This window comes from Tyto alba, unplaced genomic scaffold, assembly GCF_018691265.1.
Source record: "Tyto alba isolate M040663 unplaced genomic scaffold, T.alba_DEE_v4.0 Super-Scaffold_2, whole genome shotgun sequence".
Taxonomy (NCBI): domain Eukaryota; kingdom Metazoa; phylum Chordata; class Aves; order Strigiformes; family Tytonidae; genus Tyto; species Tyto alba.
Window position 1 is genome coordinate 76,718,033 of NW_024881282.1, and position 23,950 is coordinate 76,741,982.

Sequence of the window (23,950 nt, forward strand, 5' to 3'; positions counted from 1 at the left end):
CAAGTAATACCATTTCCCAAAGATATTAAGATAGAGATTTCATGAGAGAGGTTATTACAACCTTAGCTCACAAGCAAGGGAGATGTTAAGCTTTAGAATAAGGAATAGTGCAGCTAATAGGCCCTTTAGTCTAGATTCGATATAATTTTTATGCTGCTTTATTACTTCAAACTGTGTAATAGCAAGCATGGGTCTCCAACAGTTTGTGCCTGTATGTTTTAGGGACATGCATGCCATGTAGTCAATAGCTTGGCCTTTCCCAAGCTATTTTTTTTTATTTTTCTTTACACGGCACTCATACTCATGTAGCCTTTTATGGCTCGTGTACCTCAGCGTGCTGTCTAACCTCTAGCCTGTAGAATGCAATGAACACTTAGTTTTCACTCAGACTCAGAGCTGATTTTAAAATGCAAATGCAAATACAGAGCTTCTCTCAGGAGCATCATCTCCATAAATTGTTAGTGAAGCACCCAACCTAAAGCCGGCAGTGTAAGATATAGGCACTTGCCTTTATTCCTAAAGGACTTCCTCACAATTTATGCATCTCTTTTAAAAATGCTATCTAGTGAGCAGCTAGACAGCACAGCAGTAGATTTCTCTTTGGATAAAATTGTTATTCATTGACCTCATGTAACATGTTTATAAAAAAATAATTCATAGGGTATCACTGACCTTACCATAAAAGGTCTATTTTTACGCTGAATAATTTGGGGGGATTTTGCTGTTTATTTGTTTTGGTGTTTACAATAATTGTGATTTCTCTTTGAGTTTCAAAAAGAACACAGACTACACAAAGTTCAATGCTGCCATCTAGTGCTGTATGGCAAAACACAGATTAGCTTGAATTTAAAATGGTATTTTTGATGTTCGAGAAATTCATCTACTCACAGCTGTTCAAATATAGATGTCTACTGCTGCATGAACTGAATAGCTATTTGGTGTCCCCTGACTGTTTCAGCTAGGTTTTCGTCTATCTTGGGAGTTGAGGCAATTAATTCACATATAGCTACATCAAAGCAAGGTGTTTGAATAGGGAGTTAAACCCCCTTCAATCAACAAAATGAAAATGATTTACTGAAAGAAGCCAGGATCACACCATAGATCATTTCTTAACATCTCCAGCTAAGCCTTGGATGGAAGGGAAGGAGGAAATTGCAAAACCAGGGTCACCCCGCAAGTCCTGCACAGGTGCTCTCAGTTGTCCCCTGTAGATATATAAATAGCAGCATCTTGCCTAGGAGCCAACCCACTTCCTAGAGCTGCTCTTACCTAAGTGTAGTTGGGAGAATTCATAGAAAAAATGTTAGTTTGTTGACTTTGACTGAAGCAATAAAACTCAGGCTCAGGGTGAAACTTGGAGGATTTGGGTGATTCTGGTCTGATCCAGCTCCCAGCTATCCATCAAGTTTGGATTTGTGCTGGGACATGGTTATGACTGGTCTGAGCTGCCCTTTGGGCATACCACCACCTTCCTACACTCTTCTCCACTGCACCACCCACAGCCCACTTGCTTTGCTCTAATCAGTGATCCCTTTCCCACCCCCTACACTCTCAGCATTCTAATGAGCAGCCTTGCTTTGTCCTGCTCTCCAAATGTGGACACCCTGTTCTCTGGTTTTCAGGGACCTTGTCATTGTCAGGAATCAGCCCTGGGTTGTGCTGATATCAAACAAATCTTCCAGGAGCAATCTAGCCTCAAGATTGACATTTCCTTTCAGTCACAATAAAGATTAGCTTAGTTAGAAATATTACCCTTCTGTTTTTCTTTCTCTCCCAAAGGTCTCAAGCAACTCGTTTCCGCTGGCACCAGCCCGCTCCTTTTGATAAGCAGCAAACATGGGCAATTGATAACGTCTACATTGGGGATGGCTGCATAGACATGTGCAGTGGCCATGGGAAGTGCACACAAGACAACTGTGTGTAAGTGCCATTTGTTCCCTGTCTTGCTCAGCACTAGCATTTCACTCCTCCTCTAGCATCTTAACAAACTTGTGGGAAAGATGCTGACACAATTTTTAAAAGGAAGGTGGATTTTGCTGTTAAAACTGAGCAGGGCACCAGGGCCACTTGGGAATAGGAATAACAAGAGGAAGAGTAAATGCAGGGGGTTGCCCTCTGCCTGTTTGCACATCATGGGCGACGCTGCCCGTCCTTTCCTCAGTGGCAGTGCATCACCTCTGCTGTTGTCTATACTGCATCTTGGTTCACGTCCCTCCAGGTAGGGAGAAGGGACCCCCTGAGTTTGCACACCCCTCTAGGGACATATAGTCCTGGAGCTTCCCAGAAGATATCATCCTTATTCCTCAGGGGTTTCATGCCATGTCCCTGTGCCCTCATCCTGGAATGGAGGTGGGACACATCCACTAAGCAGAAGGATATTCTGCCAGCTCTTCACAAGGCCGGATTTTGCCTCGGGACTGGTGTTGGCTTGATGGCTTGATGCCTCTGCTCCATGGTAGGGTTTGCTGGTGGAGGCAGACTGGCTTGATCCTCAAACTGTCTATAACAGCCCACATAGAGCCCTGAAAAGCTAACAAACTACAGCCAGATCTCCCCAGATTTGTGTGTCTGGCAACAGAAAAATACCTTCCAGATGGATGTATTGCTTTTTTCCAGCCACTAATGGCAACAGAAATGGGAGAACAGTTGTATAATTGCGCTGTGACTATATTTGTTAGAAATATATTCCACTGCAGAATAGGCACATTATTGTGTTGTCCTCTATCCTAACAGCACTGAAGTACCAAAGCACAATCTCCCTGGTGAAATCTGCATAGTAGCAGAACACATTTCCGCTCTGTTATCCAGTTTTTGACACAGTATATGAAGTTTTTACAGAGGAGAAAAAAACAAAGAGAGACTAAAACAACAGGAAAGTACCCATCCACTAAACTTTTACAGACACTTAGTTAAAATTTAACATTAGCAGGACATTCTTAGGCTTGGCACATTCTCTTAGGTTTATCTATCCAAGTACAATGTATTTTACTGATTTTCCTCTGTGCCAGAGTGTACTCTGTATTAGCAGCTTGAATGATACATAATACTAGCCTTCCTAAAGTCATTTTTGTTTCATATTAACTACAAAATGTGACAGATGTTTGAAACCCCCATATACCAGTTGTGCACTAGTAAATGATGCAGACAGACTCTACATGGAATAGGATGGCACCTTAAAAGGGAATAACATGGCATTGATTAAACCTCTGTGCAGAGCCTTTGCCAGCTGAATTTTGCATTTGTTTTCCTCTGCAGCTGCGATGAGCACTGGGGTGGGCTCTACTGCGACGAGCCAGAGACCCCCCTTCCGACACAACTGAAAGATAACTTCAATCGCTCACCGTCGAACCAGAACTGGCTAACAGTGAACGGGGGCAAACTGAGCACGATCTGCGGGGCTGTGGCCTCTGGGATGGCTCTTCACTTCAGCGGGGTTTGTGTTCAGCACGGGGGCCAATTCACTGCATTTGACAGTATAAATGGGAATGATTTAAAAAGTTAAATCAAAAGCAAGGTGTTAAAACATACCAGCACAACATATTAAACATACAAACATATATATGTTTCATATACATAAACAATATAAATGTATAAACATATAACATACAAAAAAAGACTTACATCCTTGGTGTAGCTGAAGGTCAAAGTCAGACAGGTTCTACAGACTAGGGCCAGCCAGAAACACTCCAGGAAAGCAAATACCATGTTCCTGGCTATGCTGCAGCCAGAAAAATGGGATACAGTGTGTGTGCTTCCTGAAAGGAGCCATGGAGGGCCCTTTGGAGGTGGAGCTGATAGAATAAAGCACAGTCCAAGTATGTAGATGTTCAATTCCACTCACTTGCAATAGCCTCCTCATAGCACTTAAAATTTCCAGAGACCGGAGTTTGGTGCGCCTTCTTATTAGACAGCATAGGTAAATTAATAACTAGCTATTTCAATGTGTAAAACTTGTACTTGGTCCTTGAAAATACATCTGTGTGCAGCATCATCCTTCTGATATTTCATCGTCTTTTTTTTCAGAGTAAAGTTCCCTGGTTTAGCTACATACATAGGTATATAACCCAGACAGCTGCTGAATTACAGTTTGCTTACAGATAACCCCAGGATGATAAAAATTACAAAATAGTATTTTAGAAACGTGTAAAATTATGCTTGTAGATCTCTTTCATGCAAATTTATAAGTAGGTTTAAACTGATGCAAGTTTTCTAAAATAAACAGAAACATTACATTTCCACTTCCTTCCATCAGGACTAAGTAGGCACCACTTACTAATAGACTAAGCAATGTGAAATATATAAGGAATTATGGGAAAACACATATTAAAATTGTTGTCCCATTTGATAGTTTGCATAAATTGAGCCATTAGCACATAATCAGTAATTCATTAGTTCTGCCTGGAAAACCTTGTGTTTTACACCAGAGGCATGGATTTTTGTAACTCTTGCATTCAGAAGAAAGGTGAATACAATTCTTGATACTGAATGTTGTAAATCTGTAGGTACAAGTAGCAACACGTATGAATACACAACAGGAATTTTTAAGATGGAACATAACTGAAATTATGTCCTCAGGGAGGAACGTTTATTATTCATTTGTAGCTTTGCCTTTGTTATAATTAATATAATTTTGTACAGTTCTGAAGGTATTACAACATGAAGTTTTATTAATAGTGACTGTACAGTCTAACACTTTTTATGTTCCTAAACTTTGCCAGCCAACACCAGCCAACGTATTTTTTCATTGCTTTTAAGGGCTGCAGCCGTATATTGGTTACAGTGGACTTGAACCTCACCAATGCAGAATTCATCCAGTTTTATTTCATGTATGGATGTCTGATAACTCCTAGTAACCGCAACCAAGGAGTGCTTCTGGAATATTCTGTAAATGGTGGAATCACCTGGAGTCTCTTAATGGAAATTTTCTATGATCAATTCAGCAAGCCTGGGTTTGTAGATACTTTCTTCTGCCTATATAATTTCCTGTATTAAAGCAAGGTATCTTGAATGTTTCATAAGAACCTGTGGGATATATTACTGCTGTGGTTTGGATGTCAGATCTTCAAGAGTTCAGCCTGTCCAGTCCTGCAAGCATTTATGAATGACCTTAACTCATGTGCTTGAGCATCAGCATTTGTGCAGTTGCTAGGCCGGAAGTAAAAGGGTAGTAAGGAGTCTGTAGCAGTCTGATAGATTTGTAAATGGTTGCAGGAAGTTAAATTGCTAGCTACTGTAATGATGTCCATCCTGTTCTTTAAGATACTTTCATTTGCAATCTGGTTTCTTATTTCCAAGAGCAGAAAGTAATTTCTTGAACTAGTTTGAAAATGGTGTGTTGAGGAGAAACTGAATTTTTGCAGATATCCATCAAAAGGGTAGATACACTCAAGCTGTATTTTCAGATATTTCTGAGATTCAACTCATCCGTAGATATGGGTGGACCTTTTCCTCAGTGACTAACTTAAAAGACTCATAGAAAATGGGGCTGGAAGGGACCCATTATCTGTTATTTCATTTGAACACACCAAGAAATCACTAGAACTTTAATTGGACAACAGAATTAAGTGTACTATCATCTACTGTTGTAATGGAAATAAAATTGTACTGGAACATTGCTATCTGCTGAATGGCTCCAGGTTGAAAATAGTAATCTCAGTTTTACTTCAACATTCTCCTTCTTAACACTTCCCTTAACTAGGACCTTACGTTCATACTCTGATAGTCTAGGCCATTGCATTTGGTCCCATAAACACAGCTGGAGGATGTGAGGTTGCTCAAACCATGCCAGTCTGGCTACTAGCCCTTCCCACCTTACTCTGAGCCCCTCTCCCAAGGATGGCATTAAGAGTGATCAAGAAGGTTTTTGTTTCAGCAGTCTCCCATGGGCAAATATAGGCTAGATCCAGCCTATAGGAAAAGACCTCATCTTTTCCTTTGTTCCCAACTTCCACGCACTCTAGGAAACAACATGAGTGGACCTCATCAAAGCATCCTACACAGAGAGTTGACAAGTGTCCTCCTTCTGCCACTTTCCTACAACTAATTTCCACTTTTTATCTCAGCTTTGTGAACATCCTCCTACCCTACGATGCCAAAACCATTGGGACACGCTTCCGCTGGTGGCAGCCTAAACACGATGGCCTGGACCAGAACGACTGGGCTATTGACAATGTGTTGATCTCTGGCTCAGCTGACCAGAGGACAGTGATGCTCGACACCTTCAGCAGCGCTCCCCTGCCACAGCATGAGCGCTCCCCGGCCGACGCAGGGCCCACCGGGAGGATTGCCTTCGACATGCTCATGGAAGACAAAACTACAGGTAAAGGTTTCACGTGAATCTGAATTAAAGAGCAAGAAGTCAGTGTAGCAATTTCCAAATCTTGCCGAGCCTCTGAATCTTTGTCTCACTGTGATGAATATCACAGACAGTCTCATCACTACAGGGCTCTTGTCTTTTGTTTTTAGTTCACAAAATGTGAAATGAAAAGATGTAATGTAACTCTTCATTTTTTATTGCATGAATTTACTGAGAATATTAATTTCTCTTCAAAGAAAGAAAAAATTATTAAAAAGTGCCAGGTTATTCTAATCAGATTTCTTAACCTGAGTACCTGTATCATATTTCCTACGTTTTTTAAACATTCTTTAGGGAAGTTAAATTACATTTTACAACTAAATTTTGTAGAGGATGTATTTCTGGATGTTTACAAGACTTAACATCTAACAGTGCTGGTGTACCCTTCGTGCAGACATGTAGGCAACACCCATTCAAAAGTTCTCCTGTAATACCTAGTGCAACCAAAGTCCATGTTTTGAATAAGTCTTGGATACTTACTTCTTGAACATTAAAAAATAATGCTATAATGCTTACGTAAGAGAGTAGTAAGAGGTGCTTTGAGCAATAAATGTGATAACTGTAATAAATAGGTTCGTGGGAAAGATGGGATACTGACATTCTCAGGAACAATAGGAAATAATCTCACGTAGGCTGAAAATAAAGCTATGAATCACCTTTAGTGGTTAACATGACTCCCTGCTTTCTTTCATTTATATTTTCATTGTATATTAATGACATTGGCATTTATTTTCAAGTAAATGAACACTGGTTATTCCATGATGATTGCTCAATTGAAAAGTTTTGTGATTCTCCTGATGGCGTCATGATCTGTGGGAGCCATGACGGCAGAGAGGTCTACGCAGTCACCCATGACCTGACTCCTACAGAAGGCTGGATTATGCAGTTCAAGGTAAAATCTGTCTGCAATATAATTATTCAAAAACACGTTTTTCTCAAGGTCTAAGTAGATTTTTCAGGATGTAGGATGATGTATAAGCCTATGCATAAGGCATTCCCTACAGGGAAAAGTGTTACTATTAGACCATCCACATTTTTCTGATCTACTCCGTGTTGGTCAGCTTTAATACTGCAGGCTGTTCTCAGAGGTGATGTACTCTTCTCTTCCAGCACAGCAGTTGTATGGACATCATGTAATAAGGATATTACATATATACAAGGTGCCTATTTTGTTACAGCTGCTTGGTAAGGGAAAAGTAACTCCAAAGTAGTCCACACCACTCCTGTGTTGTCATACATTCACATCAAACCCACACTCAAACTGCCCTTCATACACCCCTTTACCTAAATTAAAGAAATAACCCAGCAATATATGGAAGTTGTAAGAGCCCTTTGCACGTGTCTTCCATAAAGACAGTCCACCTAACTGAGCTGGGTAGCCTCCTCTGAAATATTAAAATCTTAGGTTGAGTGGGAGGGGAGATTAACTTAGTTATGGGGTACTGGGCTATAAGGCACGAGTGTCAAAACCTGGAAACCCAGAAATGTGAGCTAACTAGAGGAAAATGAAATTCAGAATATGGTGTCTGTTCTCAGTCTTGGGAATACTGATGAGATCTGCAGATGACTGGTACCATACAAGCACTGTTACTGCCACCATTTCAGGCAAAATTCTGCAGTCAGTTTTCAGGTTCAAACATTTTTTATAATTCTAATCTCCACCAAAATTAATTCTAATTTACTTATGCACTCTTCTTCACTAGGTTTCTGTTGGATGTAAGACCTCAGAAAAACTTGCACAAAATCAGGTCCATGTGCAGTATTCCACTGACTTTGGTGTTAGCTGGAGTTACTTAGTACCTCAGTGTTTACCAGCTGATCCAAAATGTTCTGGGAGTGTTTCGCAGCCATCTGTCTTCTTTCCCACAAAAGGATGGAAAAGAGTAACTTACTCACTGCCTGAAAACCTTGTGGGCAAGTAAGTTTGAATTCACTACTCATTTTGTCTTGGATTCAGTATCTTCTGAAAAACACAACAGGGCATACTTCTGCCTATTCATTTTATTTCAAGGAAAGTGCACACTAACAGTGTTCATGTTCATTATGTACACTGCATAATTTTATTTCCTGTCAATCAAGATTGACCATGACTCTTGGCCTGAACAACTGGCAAAGTTATACTTGCTTCACTGCAGTCTGTTCTGGTACATCATGTTCTGCTCTGTTCAGACAGCCGTGGTCAGTTAGAGAGTAGATTTACGACCTTACTGAGTGGAAAAGCTACCCTTATTGTCTGCAGTAGTCTGCACATATGCAAACCATTTGTCTTTCTGCAAAATTAAAATCTCTTTTATTCTTTGAGTAATCTGCTCAGGAAATATAACCAAAATTGAAATTCTCTTGCCAGAAGCCAGAATAGCTTTTTCTGGCTTTAGCAGTGTCTGGAATCCATCCATACATCACAGGTAGTACATATGTGAAGAAGATATGGATATGTATAAAATCAGTTTCAACAGATATTACTTGTGGAATCTTAGAGGATAGTACAGTTATATTATGTCTCATCCACCTTTTTTCAGTTGAGCAAAGTTGTTTTATACATATGTCTGTTTTAATTCATTCCCTTATATCTAGTCCCGTGAGGTTTCGGTTCTACCAGAAATACTCAGATATGCAGTGGGCCATCGATAATTTCTATCTGGGCCCTGGCTGTCTGGAAAACTGTAGAGGTCATGGAGACTGCCTGAATGAGCAATGCATCTGTGATCCTGGGTATTCGGGTCCAAACTGCTATCTGACCCAAACACTGAAGGTAATTTTACTGCATGTTTTAAAGAGTGAATTTTGCTATATGTTTGGCTGAGAAAGAGAGAGAGAGGAGAGATCAATCCCACTGGAAATTTAATTTTGATTCCTGTCAGCCTGAAGATACTTGAACCCATTTTCAGCCCTTTTTATAATTCTTTAACAAAACTATTACTAAAGCATACAAGAACAGGTTTGTTCCTGTGCATATAACACTGCCTGAAAAAGCAGTGATAAAGTTCACTGTTCATCTTTAGTTCATCATTATATGATCTAAATCACCCTTGCACAAATTATTATATTTGATCAGGACCTGTAGAATGATCATCTTTATCATGAAAGAGCCTACTGAAGCAGGGAATACAAGAAAATTACATAAAATGACAAAAAATTAATTCAGCTAGCTGTTATTAGTGTTACCCTATAACAAGCAACTGAAATCTACTTAGATGTTGCTAATTTAAAAGTTAAAATATTTTTTAAACTTAATATATTTAGAAAAGAACATGTAAGGAACCCTTAATTAGTTTAAAATGCAGTGTTTACCATCTCATTTTTTATACATCAGAAGAGCAGAATAGGTACCTGCTCCACAGAAACAAGAAGTTAAACAGCATTCTGTCTAAAGAGAATATAACTATTTAGCTTTTCAGTTATCGTGTCATTTGTATTATTATAACTGTCTGGTTTTCATCTGAGATACTAATTACATTAACAAATATATGTTTGTAATTTTTAATTAGTAATGTATTCTTCACATTAAGGACATTTGGGATAAAATCCTAGCAATTTTAGGGAAGTCTTACTACTCTGTCCTTAAAGCAAGGATTTCACTCATGGCATTGCTTTTACTGCACACCTGGAGGTAAGTGGAAATCAGAGATATATTCTAGATGGTTTTATCACACATATTTATGCAGACAGCTGCATAAATGCAAGTTTACTACAATAGCCCTAAAATTTAATTGCAGTACTGGTTTTGCTGGGGAAATAATATAGAATAACAATTTTTCCCATACATACTAAATATGTACTGGAGTGGTGTTACATAGTCTTAAATAACCACACTTATGTATCAGATCTATTGTGGTGGATTGACCCTGGCTGGACAGCAGGTGCCCACCAAAGCCACTCTATCACTCCCCTCCTCATCTGGACAGGGGAGAGAAAATATAACAAAAGGCTCATGGGCTGAGAGAAGGACGGGGAGAGATCACCCACCAATTACCATCACGGGTAAAACAGACTCGATTTAGGGAAATTAGTTTAATTTGTTACCAATCAAATCAGAGTAGGATAATGAGAAATTAAACAAAATCTTAAAAGCATAATCCCCCACCCCTCCCTTCTTCCTGTGCTTAACTTTACTCCCAATTTCTCTACCTCCTCCCTACCAGCAGCTCAGGGGGATGGGAAATGGGGGTTGCATCAGTTCATCACACGTTGTCTCTGCCACTCCTTCCTCCTCAGGGGGAGGACTCTTCACACTCTTTCCCTGCTCCAGTGTGGGGTCCCTCTCATGAGAGACAGTCTTCCATGAACTTCTCCAATGTGACCCCTTCTCACAGGCTGCAGTTCTTCTCAAACTGCTCCAGTGTGAGTCACCCATGGGGTCACAAGTCCTGCCAGCAAACCTGCTCCAGCATGGGCTCCTCTCTCCACGGGTCCACAGGTCCTGCCAGGAGCCTGCTCCAGCACGGGCTTCCCACGGGGTCACAGCCTCCTTTGGGGGCATCCACCTGCTCCACCATGGGGTCCTCCATGGGCTGCAGGTGGAGATCTGCTCCACCATGGACCTCCATGGGTGCAGGGCACAGCCTGCCTCACCATGGTCTACATCACAGGCTGCAGGAGAATCTCTGTTCTGGTACCTGGAACACCTCCTCCCCCTCCTTCTTCACTGGCCTTGGTGCCTTCAGAGTTGTTTCTCTCGCATATTCTCACTCTTCTCTCCAGCTGCAGTTGTTGCCGTGTAGTTTTTCCCCCCTCTTCTTAAACATGTTATCCCAGAGGTGCTACCACCATCACTGATGGGCTCAGCCTTGGCCAGCAGCGGATCTGTCTTGGAGCCAGCTGGCATTGGCTCTATCAGATATAGGGGAAGCTTCTACCAGCTTCTTGTGGAAGCCACTCCTGTACCCCCCCTGCTACCAAAACTTTGCCACACAAACCCAATATACCCATTCATTTGCACATGCAAATTTTAATGTGCTGGATTACCTCCCAAGTATGTTAAAATCTAACCCTTACATATTTTCACATTTAGCCAATTCAGTTCAAGTGGCTAAATGTTCAGCCAAAAGTGATTATGTTCAGTCACCCTGAAAATAAATTTTTACAGTGTTCATGAGCCCTTCAAACATATTTAAGTTGGTTTCAGCTCTGGTCATCAGAGGGGCTTAAGATCATAATTACCCATGCTTTTAAACACCTTGCTTACAGACTTTCCTGAAAGAGCGCTTTGACAATGAAGAAATTAAACCAGATTTATGGATGTCCTTAGAAGGTGGAAATACCTGTACTGAGTGTGGGATCCTTGCAGAAGACACAACTCTCTATTTTGGCGGTGCAACTGTGAGGCAGGCTGTCACTCAAGATCTGGACCTGCGGGGGGCAAAGTAGGTCGTGTTTACATGTCATTTTAATGGGGAACTCTGTTAAATGGTGACAAAGCAGCAAGTGACATAGCTTATAGCTCAGGGAATTCATAGGCCATCACAAGCATAAAGTTATCTCAAGTAGACACTAATGAGATTATGATTCTCAAGGCACTGATGTTTTCAGATGAGTCACAGACAGCAAGACTCACCCTAGCCTAGTGGAAAGGGCCTGCCATGTCCAGGTGAAGCAGCAGGTCCCCTTCCCCAGGAATCTCCCAGAGTCAGCAACACCCGTCCCACAAAGAGATGAGATACCACCGTCTCCTGGTCATTGCTGTCTCCACTCCTGGAGGCACCAGCTGTGTCTCCCACCAAGTTAAGAACATAACCTCTGCTGGTTGTTCTCTCTTGAGTGCCCGCACAAGACCCACTCCACTCACATGTTATAGAAAAAGATGGCTTAACTGGAGAACAATAGAATTATGTCAGTTTAAACAGGCTAAGGACATGACATAGAAGACAACAGTCATTTCCCTTGACTGCATGGCTTTAACAAAGCCACACACCCTCACTTCTGTAATTGAGAAAGAATTCAATGAATCACACAACCTTTCAGTAAGGAAAGGGCCTCAGGGAGTCCCTAGTCCAACCTCATGCTCCAAGCCAGGTCAACACTGAATTCAGACCAGGTTCTTCAGGGCTTTGTCCTGTTGGGTCTTGAAAAATTCCCAAGGACAGAGGTCCCACAGTCTCTCCAGACAGCTTGTTCCAGTGTTGAGTTACCCTCACAGTAATTTATTTTTTTTCCCCTGTTATACTCAGTTGGAACCTCCTTTTTTTTAAATGTATGACCACTGTCTTCCAGTCCCAGCCATCTTCTCCAGGCTGAACCAGCCCTGGTCCCTCAGACTCCCCTCACAGGGCACATGCTCCAGCCCCAACCATTTCAATGGCTTCTGCTGACCTAGCCTCAGTTTATCAACTCCTTTCATGTCCTTCATTGATATAAGGGCACCTTGTTAACTCATGTTGAGCTCCCTTTTCATCAGGACTCCCAGGGAACTGTTAGCAAAGTGGGTCTCAGCCAGACACTCTCCAGCCAGTACCACTGAAAGTGGTTAGTTCCTCTCAGGGCAGGACTTTGCTGAATTCCATGAGGTTCCCGTGAGATTTACTAGGCAATGTTTTTGAAAACCTTTGTTCTACTTGTCCATCGATGTTACTTGCTTAAAAATGCTGGCATTTTGTACATTTTCAGCACATTTGCTAATAGAAAGCAAACTTCTTGATTTGTGTTGATCTTTAACATATATAAACTTACACTTTTACTCTTAGGTTTCTACAGTACTGGGGGAGAATTGGAAGTGAAAACAATATGACAACATGCCACAGACCAACTTGCAGAAAGGAGGGAGTGCTGCTAGACTATTCCATTGATGGAGGCAAGTACATCCTTTAGTTTCAGCTAAGCTACAGCTTTGTTCTATATTCAAGCACCATGAATATCTGAGAAGCTGTCAGAGGAATCCAAAATAATATGATAATTTTTAATTGTAAAGTTATTTTTGCCCTTGTAAAGTTTTTTCCCCATCTAAAATTTCCATCTATTGCTCAGGAGTTCTCCATAATCCTCCTGCCTGGTTTCATTAATCAGTGACTTCCAGTCAATTTTATACGATTACAGGATTATTCTTGAAATGAGTAACAGTTACTAACTACTACTAGAAGTTAAGATTTGTCTATCAGAAGACCATAGGTATTATTTTTTATTTCCTATTATCTTCTTATCTTCCTTTAACCTTTTAGAAGATTCTACCGTTTGCTTGTTTTTATTACTAAACCTGCATCTTTTCATTCTAGGGATATCCTGGACTCTGCTTCATGAGATGGATTATCAAAAATACATTTCAGTCAGGCATGACTACATCCTCCTCCCCGAACACGCTCTAACCAATACAACCCGTTTGCGCTGGTGGCAGCCTTTTACCATCAGTAATGGGATTGTGGTTTCAGGCCCCGAACGGGCACAGTGGGCACTGGATAACATCCTGATCGGAGGAGCAGAGATCAACCCCAGCCAGCTGGTAGACACGTTTGATGATGGTAAGACAGGCTGTGACAGCTAATCTGTTGTCTGGCATTATCTTATCTAAAATAAGCCCTGGGAGCTTGCAAGCACACTTTTGCTATTTTTTTAACTCTGCAAATTTTTCATTTTGTAGACTAATACTGTTTATTCGCTATTCTTCATGCTAATAATAGGAATGTGTAAATATATATATACATGTATATTTAGATATGTATGTGTATACACATATATCTATATACCTAAAAGAATGGCAAAATTTTTATTTCAGTCCAACTCATTTCATTTAAATTCCTGGTAGTAAAGTTTTATTTAATCATATTTTTAAAGAGTACTATTATTTAAACATTTTAATTACCTCTCTGGAGCTGATGTTTTTATGATGTCTGTTAGTAGCTTACTTACTGTGTGTCACAACAAATAGCATAAATTTAGTGTCTGTCATCTAGTGATTCTCTGGATTCATTACTAAGCCTTGATGTTTACCAAGACAATGCAGTAACTGTATTTAACTCATCTTAATAGAAGGCACCTCTCATGAAGAAAACTGGAGTTTTTACCCTAATGCAGTTAGGACTGCAGGGTTCTGTGGAAATCCATCATTCCATCTCTACTGGCCAAATAAGAAAAAGGACAAAACACACAACATCCTGTCCTCCAGGGAGCTCATTATACAGCCAGGATACATGATGCAGTTTAAAGTAAGAAATGTTCTCTCTCTCTCTCCAAAGTAAAGTATGCAATGAAAAATCACCTAATGTGTCTCCAGAAATTATTCTTCTTCCAACTAGAATGCTCAAATGGATGAATAATTAATAATGACTTTCTACTAAATTTAAAGGAAATTCTGAAGTATAGGTAATGAGAACCAGAAAGGTTGCATGAATGTTAGAAGTAAAATTATTCTGACTGTCTGTATGGTTTGGAGGTTACGGAGAGGGAATGGAAGTCTAATCCCTTTTTCCTGAAATTACTGGATCATCAGATACAGTAGGAGTTATTTTCTAAGGTGAGAATACACAGCATACAGAATATGCCACTTTCCCCTAAATCATGAATAAGCAAAAAAGGCAAGGTAGAGGCTGGCTGGAGAAAAGTGGCATATGAAAAATGCAAAAGTACTCAAGTAGAAGTACCCCTTCTACTTACCTGTGTCATGGCAAATGACCTAAATAATCAGAGAAACGTTTCTGAATATTTGTTTTAAGGTAGAATCCTGCACAGAGCCAAAGGCAACATATAGTTGTTGTCCAGAAATGTTCTAGGCTCTTGCCAAGCACCAAGTCTTAAATAAACCAGGAACTAATCTGAAAGCAGGGTTATCAAAATAGTCACACATTTTCTTGATATGTTTTTTATTTGCTCTGCTGTTTGACAAGAGTTCCAGAATTCTCCATCTTCCACTAAACAATATTTTCACCTTTTCTCAACATCGTTGCCTATTTTATATTGACTGTCTAATATAAACCCCAAAGCACTGCTTCCCCCACTCACACAGCATGACAGCTTCAAAGAAATTACATAAAAGAGAAGTCTTGACATGCTTTTTATTACTGAATGTCAAGTCCCCCCCCAAGCTGCTATTTTACCCAGCCTAACATCTTTTTTCTCTATTTTAAGGCCAAAATTGTAACACATCAGCATTTAAACTTATTACTAAATTAATTGCAAAGTTTTTCTCTCGTGAGTCCCTTTTTCTTTGCCAGTCACAGCAAAGATTTTATTTCTAAACTAAGAACTCAGTTTTAGTGCATGTCTGCCATTTGGTTCTGAAGCTCTTAAAATTTAGCTTTTTGTTATCTATTGAGTACTGTAATTTTTCTAATATGACACAAATATGGTGTTTGTTTTAAATATTCAGAATAATCGTGTTCTTAAATTGGGTTGACTTTAAGTTTATATCCACGTTTTTCATTATGAATTATACATTTCATAGGTAATTAATACATAGCTAGGTACTTCACTTTCTGAAATGCTAAGGAGCTACCACATCTTTGTGTTTTCAGAAACAATGTTTGTTTAGATGTTTAATTTGAACTTTAGGAACGTAGTGTTAGGATTTTGTTTGAAAACAGCAGTAGCAAAGAAGTAAAATTCATTAAGTAAAAGCAGTATCTGAAATACTGCGTCTTTTGTTTTCCATCTACTTTCGATTAATTTTGTCCAAGATCTAAGTTGGCAATCTCTTTTATACACCCCATAAAGAAAAAAGAACAAGACTTCATTATATATCCCATTAAAAGTCTAGCTGACTTGTTATAACAGCCGATTTATTTATGCTACAGATTGTGGTTGGCTGTGAGGCAACTTCTTGTGGGGACCTCCACTCTGTGATGCTGGAGTATACGAAGGATGCCAGGTAAATGACAGCAGAATCCATAGACCTAAGAAGAAAAAAAAAATAGTATGACATTAAAAACCTAGAGAGCTTTTGTTTATTAAAGCAATTACTTTGCTGTTCATCTTGTAACAGGATCTGAACAAAGCCTGTGTTGAAGCACTGGGATTTGTCTACATAACTCCCGTAAATTCCCTTTATAATTTATCCCAGATGTTGACAGATTCATGGCATTGGGCTTGCAGTTACAGTCATGGGCATGCTCCTGTTAAAAATGTGCTTGCAGAAAAAACACATTCACATACTAAAACTATTGTTTTAGTATGATACAGTACTATATATCTAGGACCAAGCTGTAATGAAGTGGGAGTTACTTAACTCCAAATTGGTCTCTAACTAACAATCTATTAATAACACTGTATTCTGTGCTGTAGTATAATAGTGCACTATAATTTGTAAAAGCAAAGGTATATTCTGTGCTTAAATGACTGTGGTGAACATGGAGCAAATTCTATTGGGACTCTTCTGAACACTGTAAGAGAGAGGCTAAGGATCAGACTCCAAAATAAATCCTTCTGTCACGCCAGCCCAGAGGAGCTCTGGGTTGAACTCTGCTGTATGTACCACCACCAAAGGTTTCACAGCACTCAAACCTGGTGCTGGAAAGTCCTGCCTGGATGCACCAGCCCTTCAGCCTCTCACGTCCTCTCTATTTGTGGCTACAGAGGATGAAAACTAATGCTGAGAGTCTCTTGGGTTTGTTTACTAAGATAGGTAATACCATGACCCTTAGAAATTATGTGTTTCCCTTTCATTACTCTTACAAGTTGTTCTAAAACATATTTTTTTTATTTCCTACAGGACAGATTCATGGCAGCTCGTCCAGACACACTGTCTTCCTTCCTCATCTAATAGCATTGGCTGCTCCCCATTTCAATTCCACGAAGCTACCATCTATAACTCTGTCAACAGCTCCATGTGGAGAAGAATAACCATCCAGCTGCCTGATCATGTCTCATCCAGGTAGGTTACTGAAAGGTCAGCTCACTGTGGACCTATAAAATGTCAGCTGTCTTGCTAGCACTGTTCACTTGGAACAATTAGTGAATTAAAAATACTTCTTTATTGCTGGATTTAGATCTGATATATAATTAATGTTTTTCAGGAAGCTTTTTGTTAATAGAACTGGCTACTGCAAATGATGTAGCAGCCACCCATTCAGGGTGGGTCTTTCCAGTTATTGAAGTCACAGCCCCTTCATACACCACCTTTCGTTGCATCTGCTGCTGGTATATCTGAATGTCACTGTACAGATGTGTTTAATAGCTAGATATCATGATATGGTGTTTGGACTTTGATATTTGCAGTGCAACTCAGTTCAGGTGGATTCAGAAGGGAGAAGAACTAGAGAAACAAAGCTGGGCAATCGATCACGTGTACATTGGGGAAGCATGCCCTAAGCTCTGCAGTGGCCATGGATATTGCACAACTGGAGCCATTTGCATTTGTGACGAAGGATACCAAGGTTTTATTTCTTCATTTTCTTTCTTATATATCTGCTACAGTCTAATCCAGCTCAAAATTAAACAAAAATACTTGGAATGATTGAGTAACAAATTCTAAATTAATAATTTGACAGAGCTGCAAATAACAGCTCTTCCCTCCCTTTACACTTTCTGGATTGAGTCAGTAGGCTCTCCTGTCTGCAACTGTATGTAAAGCCCACTGAGCCTTCACTGAAGCTGCCTGCTTACCCAGAAATGACTTCCACCCCTGCACTCCTTCTAAGGGTGCACCCACTCCCAGGGCATGTATGTGTACATGGATCCAGATGTTGGTGACTGGCACCTGTAAGGGACTCAGTTCTGTGCCACATCACGACAGAGGGTTCTGCTCTAATCCCTCAATGCAGCTAAGCACATGCCTAATGGTACCCGAGTGTCCTCATAAAATTATAAGTGCTTTGTGGGAGTGGAGCCAGTGTTTAATAACTTCTAGTAGAGACTCATAACTTTCTGAGATGAGATCCTTTCCCTGTTTTAGACACACTTTCCTTCAACCAGCAATTTAAGGTTTCTCATATTGGCACCATTGCAAAATAGGAGAAACTGTATTGCAGTTCTTAAAGTTATACTGCTATAAAAAATATACTCACAGCCTCAGTTTTCTAAAAATTAATGATGTACAGCAATGTGCACATTAATAATTGATCTGCTGAAATATATTCAGACTGTAGTCACACTGTATATTGGGCCACAACCTTGATTGGAATTACAATGAACTGTAACTCAATTTTCTCAATTCTTTTAATTTTTGCTGTGTTTTATAACTTCACTGTGTCATTTCTAGGTGATGACTGCTCTGTTTTTAGCCACGACCTCCCCAGTTATATTAAAGATAATTTTGAATCTGAAAGAGTCACTGAAATAAACTGGGAAACAATTCAGGGGGGAGTGATAGGGAATGGATGCGGACAGCTGGCACCCTATGCCCACGGAGATTCGCTCTATTTTAATGGATGTCAAATACGACAAGCTGTGACTAAGCCTCTGGATCTCACCCGAGCAAGGTAATACTTTGAGCCCAAAGTGCTTTTTAGCAGCTCATGAGAAATGAAACTCTTCATATGTACATGCAGCCATGTGGGCCAGTACTGATGAGGATGGACTGACCTGGCTGTACCATGCAGTCAGATGTGGCTGGCAGATAAACATTACGGTTGGCAAAACGCTTTGTGACTTCCATGTGGGAAATGGAGAGTGAGGAGGAAGCGATGTCAGATGAAAAGGTCAGATGTTTTCGTCACGCCCAACAGAGCACTGTCTAGTAAGCCAGTACTGACAATGAAGCCGTTGGCAAAGACTGGACACCAGACTGTCTGGACCAGTGCCTGATCTGATAAGACAAATCCCATGTTTGTATGTGCCTCCACGATGGTTATGACTAAAGATGCTATTAGTAATTACAGACTCATTTTCCCATTTCAGCTGTCAAATAAAATTATATTCACCTGGCAATGAACAGGAGTATTTTTTTTCTATTATTGAGCCTCTTTGACCATGGCAAAACAAATGCAACCAGTCTGTGCTGGCTCTTAAAAGAGTGACAGCTTTCTGGACTGGTTTGTATTTAGTTGTCTAAAGCAAGATTAGAAACAGGATGAATTGGCAAATTGGCCAGATATAAATCAGGCTCTTCCTTTCTTATTCGAACACCCAGGTAGAATATGATAAATCATTTAGACACTTTATTATATTCAACCTTTATTTGCCCTTTTTCAGTTTTTCATACACTTATTTGCATGTTTGTATTTTATACGTATTCCAGTTTTGTGCAGATACATTGTAAAATTGGATCTATTGCCTCTAGCTATATGGCAATGTATACATTACTTTGAAAGGGGTGTTGTGTTTTAGAGATGTGACAACAGTTTATTTTGCATGTTAAAAGTAATGATTCTTGGGGATGCTCAAAGTTTTAATAAGGTAACTGCAATAAACCTGGAAAAGCTATTGTTCTTGTTTGAATACTTTTTGCATATTGAAAATATCTTTTCTCTCTGTGTTTTACAGCAAAATCATGTTTGTTTTGCAAATTGGAAGCATTTCACAAACAGACAGTTGTAATACCAATCTGAGTGATCCTAACACTGTAGATAAGGCAGTGCTCCTCCAATACAGTGTAAATAATGGAATTACATGGCAAGTAATTGCACAGCATCAGCCAAAGGACTTTATACAAGCCCAAAGAGTGTCTTATAATGTTCCACTGTGAGTACCCAGTCACATTTCATTACGTCTAAGTGCACAAGATATATTTCTGCTAAGAATCTCTTTGCATCATTGTGCAAGAAAAAAGGTTGATGAGAGGGTAAACAAATAAGAAAATTTAAGGGGGAGGCTGCCTAAGAAATTCCAGCCTAGTGTCTATTAATATGCTTGAAATAAAACCAGAATACTTGTTTTAAAGATGTGAGAAAAAAAAAGTCCTCCTTATTTGTGTGTATTTTTCACCATTAAATGTTTTGCGTGTATGGTGTGTTGATGTTCAGGGATGTAGAAATAATGCTTTGACTGCTCTCAGTTCCTGTTGGAGGGTAGATAGGGATGTGCAAAATATCGATAGTCTGGAGCTCTCACAGGCTCTTGCTTTTGTGACGACAGGGAGGCACGAATGAAAGGAGTCTTACTGCGCTGGTGGCAGCCCCGTCACAACGGAACAGGTCATGATCAGTGGGCTTTGGACCACGTAGAAGTCGTCCTGTGAGTATCAGCTTCACCTCATCCCACCCCATCTCAGAAAGCACTGAAATTCCTCCAGCATGGCACGAGTGTTAAGCTCAGTAAGAATCGTTGTGCCCCAGGGAAACCTTTGAGATCCAGTTTCTGCTAATGCTCTGCCCTGACTGCAATGGTCAGCCGTTAAGGCAGCCATGAAATAAGTGGCACAGCAGGGGTATGTGTTGTGCATTGTGGAAAAATGCAGGAGGGAAAGTGGGGCTTTATCACCACCAAGTATTGGTGTGGTCCTGTAATGCAGCAATGACTGTGAAAAAAATATTGTGCTGGGATATAAGAAAGGATATTCCTGTTCAACACTGTGCTGCCATATAAGGCTGATTTATATCCTTTTGAAGATACCAAAGAGTCTGCTGTATTGCTTTTTGCACAAAGTAATGTTGTTGTGCCTCTGAAAAAATTGCGTTAGCAACTAATGCCTTATTCATTTCCTTTTTTTAGTAAGAAGGATACTGTTCAGAAACAGGGTTCACTATATCAGGTTCCTATGGTCCGAGCTCTATATTCATCCCCTTGTCAAGATTTTACCAAGTAAAGTGTCTGCACCCTCCTGATTCTCCCATTCTTGAGATGGGTTTCGCTGGCAGCTAACCCGTTTTTCCTGTGTTATGTCACGAAGAGATGACCTGCTTTTTCTCTAACAATTTAGTTCCAGTAGAAGTGAAATGCTAGTGGCTTCACGGGCGGGAACTCATCGCTGACAGTGGTTGGCAGAGAGAGGCGTGCCTGCTCCATAGATAGGTTCAAACATTCCTTTTATTGAAAATTTTAAAAAACAGCAGTGAAGGAATTAGGCTTGGATAACCTCCAGACTGTGTAATCATAAACATGAGGTTTCTAAATTAGCAGAGACACTGCAAGTAATGTTTTGTAACAGTAGCAAAGTGAGAGTTAGGCCCGATCTTCTTTCCACTGAGAAGCACCATCTTGCATGGCACTCATATCAACCCCAAACCAAACCGGTCTCAACACTGAGTAACTGTACACGCTCTGCTGCTTTTACACACCTTGCTGGGCTCTGCTTCCATAACATTAAGCTTAAAATTTGAAGGCACAGAGGGATGGGTGTGACTCCTGGCTTAGTTAATTAATGGCTGTAGAATGCTGCATCAGGAAAGATATGGAAGAGCATGAACCTGCAGGAGGTTCACGGTGTTTAGGAAACCATGGAAAAGGGAACTGGTAGTTCTGAAATATTCCCATGTCCTTCTACCTTGCAATTAAAAAAAAATAAAAAGAAAAAATCGGGTCAGAAAAAAACAAAAACAAAAACAAAAAATAATAATTAAAAAAAAAAAAAAAAAAAACAAAAAAACAGAGCATATTACCCATCAATTCGAGCATTGAAATAGGGTGTATAAGTAGGAATAGGACAGATCTTTAAAAAGTGCTTCTTAGGCTGAAATATGGAAAACTTCATTAACAGTGAGATCTGCCATGATATAGACTAGACACACGAGTCAAATGGTGATAAATCAGCCATATGAGATATGTTATACAAGAATTGAGACAGCAATAGAAATGCTATAGCAACTAAACGCACCTTACCTCCAGAAGGAAACGGATGGGCAGACAGTGCCTCCTTCCTTCTCTTCTTTTTCTCCTGTTAAAAAGCTTTGAGGCTCTTCTGAATACTGGACAAAGTATCAGGCTAGAGACAGAGAGTTTCCTTTGTTCAAGTGACACCTGGTACAACCCACAGAGGCAGACAGACCAAAGTAGACAGAGTTCTCCCTTACCAAGTACTGTGGAATGCAGTGCCATGGCAGCATATTTCCCAAAGGCCAAATGTGGATTTCCAGTCCTGGTTAACTACAACATGCAAGACGTGCTGCTCTCAGGAAAGGCAGAATTACATGCTGTGGCGCATCTTGTTCATATGCTGGCATGTGCTCAGACCTGACAGGTGGCTTCGACACCTCTGTTTTGCTTAAGTTCTCTCTGCACCTTCTAATTCATCAAAATATTCTGTAGGCCTCTTAAATTTTACTTGCAAGTAACTCGTAAAGGGTTCTATAAAGCCTTTGGAAGGCTTTCTGAAAGGAGGCACACTGTTCCTTGTTGATAGATACTCTCACCTGGGTTTTCCTTTAGTTCTGCTGTTTCACTTGGCCACCTCACGCTGGTCACTTTACCCCCAGCACTTCAGTTTCTTCACCTGTAAGATGATGAAGACACTCGGTCACCTCCAAGGAGCGCCTGCAGGCACACAGAAGGGAGCCTGGATCACTGTCTGTTAGCACTAACCTTGGATGATCCTGCACACACCAGGGCTACCAGAATTCACACGTGAATACTAGGGATAGGACTTTGCTTTAATTCTTAATATTCCTTCTTCTTCCAATAAAGGGCACAGAAATCCTGCCTGCCCCTTGGGAGAGCAAGCCACCTTGCCCGGGCAGCTCTCCAGCGAGAGGCGAGGAGGCAGTGTCCCTCAGGTGCTCTGCGGTCCTGCCGAGATTGTCAGAGGAGAGCCGGGGGCAACAGCCACCCCAGGGCTCTCTGACGCGGCTGCAGGGAGGCATGGCCTGAGCTAAAACCATTCACCAGGGTGCTGTAATTACCTCTTCCCATTAATTCTATAGGGAGTCACTGGCGAGTCAGTAGGCTTCTGCCTGGCTTATTTGTCCCACAGCTGGGATATAGGAAACATCTGTGCCTCCCACATTGAAAGCAATTCCCATTGGCACGCTGACCTTGTCTCAGAAAGCCATGAACATCCCTGTCCACAGGACCTGTTGATTGTCCGTGTCTAACAGTCTGTGCTCAGTCCCCTTATGAGCCTGCACTCCACCACCCACCCAAACGAGACTCCACACACCTCCCTGAGCAGCACCAAAATTATCCTCACTGGCCCTGGTTTAAGTCCAAGATCCTCATGTCTGTTTGTGATCTGTGTACCCACGTTGATGCAGTAGGCAACTCTCTAGCCTGTGAGGTGTTACAGCAAGAATCCAACCTATGCTAGGAGGTGTGATTTGGGACATACAGAAATTCCTGAATTTCCACACATCTGGTCTTGTGTTTCCTCCACTACCCTATGGGCTGACAAAGAGGTCTGATTTTCCCACATTCCCTGGTGTTGGTTTGGCTGCCTGCACCCCCAGGTGCGCACCTAGATGCTGTGCCAGCTTTTCCTCAGCCCATGGGCAAGTGAGCCATGCTTTTCATCAGCAGACCAAGGGCTGAAGTAAGAAGACAATGAGGGAAAGCACCTGCTAGCAGGGAGAGCTGGTCTGTAGGGATGTAGCACAACCAAGGATTTTCTCGATTTTATTTCCCATCCAACAGTGGGGATGTCTCCGCTCCTCCTTACAGTGCTACCCCCAAGGACAAATCTGTGAATACCTCCTTTCATGGCTCAACTCTCCTCAGCAATCCAAGGATCTGAAATTGTGTCACAGGCCCAGCTGCCAAGTCATAGTGCAGAGACTGCTTACAGCTGATGCACAGTCAGGGTCACTCTGTTCAGTCCAACTGATTACTGAGTCAAGAGCCATCATCCTCTCAGCAGCAAACACATTTTCA

At 40.8% G+C, this 23,950-nt stretch overlaps 1 protein-coding gene across 3 annotated transcripts in view; it reads left to right on the plus strand.

The window, feature by feature from the left end:
* The window catches only part of RELN (reelin), a 294,861-nt gene that overhangs the window by 262,607 nt on the left and 8,304 nt on the right, over positions 1-23,950 (plus strand). For all 3 annotated transcript variants that reach the window (XM_032996210.2, XM_032996211.2, XM_032996209.2), the window contains exons 47-63: positions 1,780-1,920; positions 3,256-3,433; positions 4,756-4,949; positions 6,063-6,319; positions 7,093-7,247; positions 8,059-8,273; positions 8,930-9,107; positions 11,543-11,718; positions 13,036-13,142; positions 13,561-13,803; positions 14,312-14,487; positions 16,072-16,145; positions 16,986-17,147; positions 17,492-17,649; positions 18,474-18,693; positions 19,697-19,894; positions 20,288-20,386. In XM_032996210.2, coding sequence (XP_032852101.2) covers positions 1,780-1,920; positions 3,256-3,433; positions 4,756-4,949; positions 6,063-6,319; positions 7,093-7,247; positions 8,059-8,273; positions 8,930-9,107; positions 11,543-11,718; positions 13,036-13,142; positions 13,561-13,803; positions 14,312-14,487; positions 16,072-16,145; positions 16,986-17,147; positions 17,492-17,649; positions 18,474-18,693; positions 19,697-19,894; positions 20,288-20,386 — 2,931 coding nt within the window. The remainder of the gene's footprint in view (positions 1-1,779; positions 1,921-3,255; positions 3,434-4,755; positions 4,950-6,062; positions 6,320-7,092; positions 7,248-8,058; positions 8,274-8,929; positions 9,108-11,542; positions 11,719-13,035; positions 13,143-13,560; positions 13,804-14,311; positions 14,488-16,071; positions 16,146-16,985; positions 17,148-17,491; positions 17,650-18,473; positions 18,694-19,696; positions 19,895-20,287; positions 20,387-23,950) is intronic.